The sequence below is a fragment of the Bipolaris zeicola genome (assembly GCF_000523435.1).
Source record: "Bipolaris zeicola 26-R-13 unplaced genomic scaffold scaffold_492, whole genome shotgun sequence".
Lineage (NCBI taxonomy): Eukaryota > Fungi > Ascomycota > Dothideomycetes > Pleosporales > Pleosporaceae > Bipolaris > Bipolaris zeicola.
The window spans coordinates 1-7100 of NW_006912541.1; the positions used below are offsets into that span (position 1 = coordinate 1).

At 46.4% G+C, this 7100-nt stretch overlaps 5 protein-coding genes across 5 annotated transcripts; 2 read left to right on the forward strand and 3 right to left on the reverse strand.

Annotated features, from left to right (window-relative positions):
- Nucleotides 1-392: 392 nt before the first annotated feature.
- On the forward strand, nucleotides 393-935 carry COCCADRAFT_112765 (uncharacterized protein; the record flags this gene model as incomplete). The annotated part of the gene is made up of 1 exon (XM_007720481.1): nucleotides 393-935. One exon carries the CDS (start codon nucleotides 393-395, stop codon nucleotides 933-935), a length of 543 nt encoding a protein of 180 aa, XP_007718671.1.
- A 1075-nt stretch (nucleotides 936-2010) lies between these two features.
- Nucleotides 2011-3478, reverse strand: COCCADRAFT_10255 (uncharacterized protein; the record flags this gene model as incomplete). The annotated part of the gene is made up of 3 exons (XM_007720482.1): nucleotides 2011-2671; nucleotides 2724-2787; nucleotides 2857-3478. The coding sequence occupies 3 exons, from the start codon at nucleotides 3476-3478 to the stop codon at nucleotides 2011-2013; spliced, it is 1347 nt and encodes a 448-aa protein (XP_007718672.1).
- Nucleotides 3479-4359: 881 nt separating this feature from the next.
- On the reverse strand, nucleotides 4360-4524 carry COCCADRAFT_112763 (uncharacterized protein; the record flags this gene model as incomplete). Its single annotated transcript, XM_007720483.1, has 1 exon — nucleotides 4360-4524. A coding segment is annotated over one exon (165 nt), but the record flags the coding sequence as incomplete, so codon positions are not given.
- Nucleotides 4525-4651: 127 nt separating this feature from the next.
- COCCADRAFT_112770 (uncharacterized protein) lies at nucleotides 4652-4831 on the reverse strand (the record flags this gene model as incomplete). The annotated part of the gene is made up of 1 exon (XM_007720484.1): nucleotides 4652-4831. A coding segment is annotated over one exon (180 nt), but the record flags the coding sequence as incomplete, so codon positions are not given.
- A 1529-nt stretch (nucleotides 4832-6360) lies between these two features.
- COCCADRAFT_112759 (uncharacterized protein) lies at nucleotides 6361-7053 on the forward strand (the record flags this gene model as incomplete). The annotated part of the gene is made up of 1 exon (XM_007720485.1): nucleotides 6361-7053. The coding sequence occupies one exon, from the start codon at nucleotides 6361-6363 to the stop codon at nucleotides 7051-7053; it is 693 nt and encodes a 230-aa protein (XP_007718675.1).
- Nucleotides 7054-7100: the final 47 nt, after the last annotated feature.

Here is a 7100-nt window from a genome sequence, read left to right on the forward strand (position 1 = left end):
GCGTAAATCGATTTCTCGCGACGTGTTACCCCTATATCCGATAGAAAATTGACGAGTTTCGATGAAAAATTTCTGCTTAAAAGTTGGTGTGTGGCACTTCCTGGTAAGTAACGATGCCATTTGTTGATTCAATGCATTCGACGACTGAGGCTTCATTAGGAGATCCCAGCTCTGATTTCGTTCCCCAGAGACCAAGCTTCTATGATTTCAGAACTGAAGAGTCGAAATCGCGCATTGTTTCGCTGTTAGAACAGTGTGATGTCCACCACTCAAAATGCAAACGTTCGCATCCTCTTCGACGACCTAGGAGATTGCTCCGTATCGGCATAAATGAGCAAATCAACCAAATCTATGTTTATCTGGATATTGTACCCCTAATGTCACGCGAGTAAATGGCAACGAGATACTCAACACTGAGTTATTGCTGGGGAAAAGACCAAGGGCACAAACTGACAGTCTCATCATTTGAAATACTCGAAACAGGGCTTGCTATCTCGGAGTTACCAAGAACGTTACAAGACGCCATTTTATCGAGTTGGAATCTTGACGTAAAATTCATCTGGATAGACTGCCTCTACATCTTCCAGGACGATGAGAAAGACTTGGCTCGCGAAATCGCAGATCTGCCTGCTATTTTCGGCAATGCCTATATCACCATTTGCGCGAGCCGAGCAGGGGATAGCCGGGAAGGCTTTCTCGATCCTATATCTCGCCCACCTGTAGACAGCCTTGTGTTCAGTCTTCTTTATATCTGTCTAGATGGTAGGTTGTGCTCAGTTGTGTGCTATCCTCGTAGTGGGAATCCAGTCCACTCACGTGCTTGGACTTTCCAAGAGTATATGCTATCAACACGGATCTTAGAATATACATCATCAGGACTTGTATGGATGTGTCGAGAAACAGGACAGCATCAAGAAGAGGAGGAAACGTCTTAGGCGGACATGTACCAACTGTCTTTGTATCTTCATCGCGGCACCAAAGAGGACTCTGCAGTCAAACAATGCGAAATTTGGATGAAATTGATTTGGAATTACTCAAGACGCCTGCTCAAATTTCCTGCCGACAAGCTTCCAGCAATCTCAGGCATAGCAGATCTTTGGAGCAGACGAACGCCTAATGTTACTTATCTGGCTGGTATGTGGCACTCCCACCTCCCATTAGCATTGCTATGGATTTGCCATCAACCATCCAAGCAACAAGACGATACGTACCGTGCGCCCTCCTGGAGTTGGCTAGTTCAGACAATATTATCTCCTGGCATCATAACATTATGAAAAATGTGGATCCGCATTTCAAAGTAACAGGCCCAAGCATGCAGCTTACCCATATCGAAGCACTTCATGGTGCAGTATCCTCAGGATCTCTCACTATCCAAGGACACTTGAGCAGAGCAATCTTATCACCTAATGCATCAAAACGTTTTGAATCTGAGGATATTGGGCCTATAGATTTGGAAGATGCTACCATGTACTGGGATAATTCTGAGTCAGAACTATCGGCTGATATCATAGGAATATACTGCCTGCAGATCTGCGAATTCGACAATTTTAAAAGTCTTGGACCATCGGGTCTGATCCTACTCAAAATCAATCAAAATACCTACAGGCGGGTTGGTGTTTTCTGTTTCTACTCCGCGATGAGCTCGGATATGATATCAAAAGTTCCAATTGTGTTTATACTTAAACTGGAGAATTTGAGGCGCGCACAAGAATTTGCTTCCGGGGTATTCGCAGGCTCATCTGTGCAGGAAATCGTAATAATATAGCTGCGCATGCAAACAGGGGCATCATATACAAAGGTGTTTCAGTATTTGTTCGAATGGGGGTTATATGCTGAAGATCATTAATCTATTTCTGTTCTCAGGAAACCAGAAATCTGATACAGATTGCTTGATCTGATGACATTATGAAGTCCCATAATCGCCTAGCACAAGACATTTTTGGAAATCAATACTGAACATAGCGTAAAAAATCTAAAGTTGACCCTTCAATACGTATGCTACTTTCTACTTTACGTGACTATCTTTTCTCTGTCCGCTTCAACGATATGACTCCCCTCTCCCCTCTTCGCTCTCTCGCACAATTCCATCAACTTCGGCGCAGCCCACTTATAATCATCTACTTCCAGATAGATCTGTCCGCTAAGCCTGACCCACAGTTTCCCAGCATGGAACGCAGTCTGAAAGTACGTTTCCATCTCCATGGCAGCCGTTCGCTTTATCCAAGCCGCAATCTTCACTGCGTCATTGACATCCAACTCTCCTTTGCTTTGATCAACTTCCTCTTTCTTTTTGAATACCAGTGGCAGCTCGACATTAGCAAATGCACACTGTCTCATTGTCTCACTATTCGTGGTCAATACACGCGTTTCTAGAAACTCAGCTATGCAATCTCCGCCTTTCCGAGCAATATCATAGCAGTACTCGCGGATCTTGGCTTCACCTCCGCAGATTTGGTTGCGGAATTCGAGTGCGGCTGGAATACATAGGTAAGGTGTGTAGTCCATAGTTGCGACGTAGTCGAACATGAAGACGAAGGGGCTGCGGCCGTTGGTATTTTCGGGCTGACCAGGGTATTGGTAACCGTGCGAGGTGGGGATTGAGGTTCGGATGAGATGCTGGTTGCGGAAGGGAACGTGGAAGACGGCGCAAGAGCGGGGCGTGTAGAGCCATCTGGGACGGTAAATAAATAATCCCTTGGCAACACTGTCGCGTTTAGACTTACTTGTGGCAATTACTGACGAAGAAATCTGGATTGACCTTGCCGAGGTGCGTCAAATCGATCATCCCTAAATCATGTCAGTCTGCAGTAATTCTTCGTGTCCAATCAGTATTTCTCGGGAAAACTGTCTGCTTACCAATACCATGCGCCCCGTCAATCAAACTCAAAATACCCAACTCTTTACAGATCCCTACAAGATCCTCCCACGGAAGCCTTGCCCCAGGGAACGATGAAATTGTATCAAGCATCGCCAGTCTCACCCGCTTCCCGTCCGCCCTCAAACTCCTCACTTTCTCCCTGAACGACTCCAGGATTACCTCGTCTTCAACCGGATACACCAACTCAACCTTCTCACATTTGACCGGCAGAATCTCACCAATGGCACCAATGGTCTTGATACATGCTGGGTACGACGTCGAAAACGCCACCACTACATCATCATCCTCAAACTTGATATTTCTGAGTACGGTATTGACACCTGTCGTGGCGTTGGGGACGAAGACCACTTCATCATGATTTACTCCGAGCAAAGGAGCAATTGCAGCCCGGGATTTGGTGAGGAGAGGGAATGTGATAAATGAGACGAATGTATCAGGTCGTTCAATTGCTGTAGTTTGCAGAGCGTAATGTGCTTCTCGTACAGGAGTTGGATGTGTACCAAAAGAGCCATGGTTGAGAGGTTTATAAGTAGGTGCGAATTGAAAGTGTGCTGAGCGCATCGGGTGCCCAAAAGGCGGATGAAGCTTTCTGATAGTCATTGTTGGGGGAAGAAGACGTGATTTGAAGGAGAGTTACGAAGGGGAAGATGCAGTTTTTATCCTTCTATACACAACCTAGTCATACTTGAATACAGTCATGAGGCCCCCGTTTTTTTAAAAAAATGAGATGAAAAAAGAAAGTCCCATACCAAGGGGAGTCATAGATGGATAGATAATCAGGCGTGCAGTGGCTGACGCCAAGTCTCGCACGGACCTTGAAGCCCGAAATGCGGATGTCTATCCAAATGAGGAGATTGCTACCTCCATTTTGATCGCAATTCGTCCCTAGCGCAGATAGAAAGCAAGATAGCTACTGCAATGATGGAAAAAGTGGATGAGCAAAAAGTAAGTTAGAATTGGGCTTGGAATACCCGATAGTTCAAAGATCAATGTGGTCTAATCAGGATTGCAGACGATACCGATTTCGCCATGGAACAACTGCTTGTACAGTTCCCGAACGGCCTTCGAATAACTAAGGCCTCGGCCCATAGTGAACCATATGCACGGTCGTTAAGAGACAAAGAACTAATTGAAAATGCCCTTGGCATTGAGATATTCTGAGCCCAAGCCTGCTCCCATACATTAACCACGCAGCCACCTAGTTGTCCGAGTCGGACACTGCTGAATCCAAATATGACGAGCTCCATTCTACCTCTTCTGTATCCGAACTACTTCCAATCTTTCTCTCCTCTCGTAGCGGTTCAAATGTTTTCGGATGCCGCAGCTAGTGTCGACTGCAACTCACGCAGTAGATTCTGCCCTGCAAGCAATGGCGCAACAAAAATAGAGTTGCTGTCCACGAAAGGTGGCAAATAAGCTGCCTTCATGAGTTCGCCTACCCTAACTGGAGGCGACGTGACCTGAGTATCTGCACTGGCCGCCTAGTACCAATTTCGATACGCTTCGTTGCAAGCCGTACTAGATTTAATAAGAACCTGCGCAACTTGGAGGTACTGCAATGGCAGATCCTCTCTGAACTTGCGGCATGGTCCCGCCGTATGTGAGGTGAGCAAAGGTAGGAACACTGCTAAGTTGCCACCCGCTGAGTTTCACATAAAAGCAACGAGGGCGGGATTAATGGTGACTTTGGTATGCTCCGTAAACCCTTCAATGTATCCATTGGAGAACTTCACGCAGTTGGAACAATGCGTGCGAGAATAGTACCGCGGTGACTTAGCATAGCCCACAGAGACTACGGCTGCACCAAGCTAGTGAGGGTTGAATTTGCAACAAGTTGGAAAGAGGAGTGTAGTACGCACCTTGTCTGATGATGAACGATGTCTTTACCATCCAATGGCTGTCCAAGGACGAAGCCTCAGCCCTCGAAAACAAAAATGAGAGGTAGCCCACTTTCTTCTCTCAGCTTGCGCTCGGGCGGTAAACACAACGGGCACCGCACGCTTGCTTGTCCAAGGGCCGGTGTTGGCATGGCAATGGTACGAGAGATCGCTGTTATCCGGGCGATATTCCTGCTTGTATACTAATCGGTGGCGCAACCGATACCGGCGAGGCACTCGCTTAGGTCGATGACGATAGAGTGGAATTCCTCCTTCCTGGGAAAACCCGTCCTTCTCACAACAGCAAGGGAAGAGTTATATTCTATGAACCGGAAAACTCTGCCGTGACAGCGGCTGCCTCAACACTTGCAGCCCTTCTCTTAGTCTGCAACCGTCTCCTGAGTGCGCAGTAAAGGCCCAAATATTTCCCTCAATACATCTTCAAAGGTTACGAGAGCATGCGAGGAGTTTTCAAAGTGCTCCCTTCGAAGGAATAGGGCAAATTCGGAAACGTGAGGGACTTTTTTGGCCACAGATTCAGACGTGCTCTTGCCCGAACTGAAATCGGTAACCAGAGCAAAGACTTCTTGCAAAAGGTGGACAGTTATGATCTTTCCCATATGACCTGGTGGCCGAATCATGACGAAGCTCAGCGATCAGTGATGGATATTATTGGAGAAGGGCTAGCAAAAAATTAAATAACTACACAGAACTTAGCTTTATGTTGATGGCGATGAACTCTTCCTCTTCTATAGCTCTCATGTTCGCTCTAACATTGTTCTTTTTATTTAGCCCTGTTATTATCACTCTAAAACTTCTACCTATCTGATACTGTGCAAGATCGTATACTACAGCCTTTCAGTATTGAAAAGACTACTAAAGATTAAAGATAGTTATATACGATAGAGTATATAAAGAGCGAAATCAGAGTAGGAGGTAGTAAGAAGTTATTGTCACAGTTTTAGTAGCTTCGTTAAGTCACTAACTATAGGAGGTTTTTATGTTTGCTGCTTAAATAAAGAATAACGATTACGATGTATGCACTCCTCGGGTCGCATAGGTATACTTCTGTTAACGGACACTATTACCCGAGCGAGATGAGGCGCAGGTAGACCACTGCCGCACAATTCGATGGGCTATCGGAGTCCACATTCCTAGGAGGTATAAGCTGTTCTTGGGATATTCCGTATAGGTATCTAGGTATTTTCAGCTCTACATCTACCAAGGGTCTGACCGTTACGCTAGAATTAGCATGGTGCCCTTGGCCATGCACGGGCATTTTTCCCTGGCAGAATGAGCAATCGGCGACTATCTGTGTTCTTGGCGCTGACAGGAACACGGGAAAAGTGTCATTTGTAGTTAAGTTTTGGCACGGCTGACAGCTGTGGGGAGCTGAGCCACCTCGCCGTTTGCACAGCTGAGCGACCGTTCTAATTTCATCAAACAGAATCAAGAGTGCCATGGGCTTCATGTTCGAATTGATGTATTTAAAGGGAAGGGAAAGACTCCCTTTAACGACCTGTTCATTACAAGCGCAACACATTCCTGAGCAAAAAGCACATTTAATCACCATAAACAAAAATTGAAAGTTGTTCCTCCATCACCATGGGCGTCACGAGCTTCTCAAAACTCATCGTTGTTCTCTGCTGGCTTCCGCTTGCATTGTGTGTCACCAAACGCGAAGCGTATGTCACGATTCAAAACAACACTCCCGATGTCATCAGCGGCGCAAGCATCACCCACAAGTACAGCGACAACTACAAGAACCAAGCCGACTTTGGTGATATTCTGCCAGGCGCCACGTCTTCCATCCTCCAAACGGTTGAATACAACACAGGCGCTTTTACCACCGGTCGCGACTGGTGGTTCATAACCTATCACCGTGAGCAAGCCGGCTCGGAGCGCCCCAACGAGCTCTTGATGTGGTATTCAGACCCAACCAACTTCCGCAGTATCATCGACTTCCTCGAGAAAGCGGCCCCAGCACTCATCAAGGTGGCCATAAACGCTGCCAAAGGATCCAATCCAGCGCTGCTTCCTGCAGCCAAAGTGGCAAAGATTGCTTCCAAGGTCATGTGCAAGGCCCTTTTCAACGACGAGTCAACAGCTGGATTCAAGCAGCACATTTTAAGAAAGGAGGATGCGGGGGAGACTACAGCTATTGTTATTAATACTGACAACACAATTACGTTCAAATCTCGCTCTGGTAATTCAGAGACTGTCACTTCGACTAAGTGGGTTGAGGCTGAGCATTATTATTATTCCATTATAGTCCTGTATCAGCCGTTGGCTATGTAGGACTTTGGCCAAAGGCCGTTCTATCTGACTAGTTACAATTTGGTACG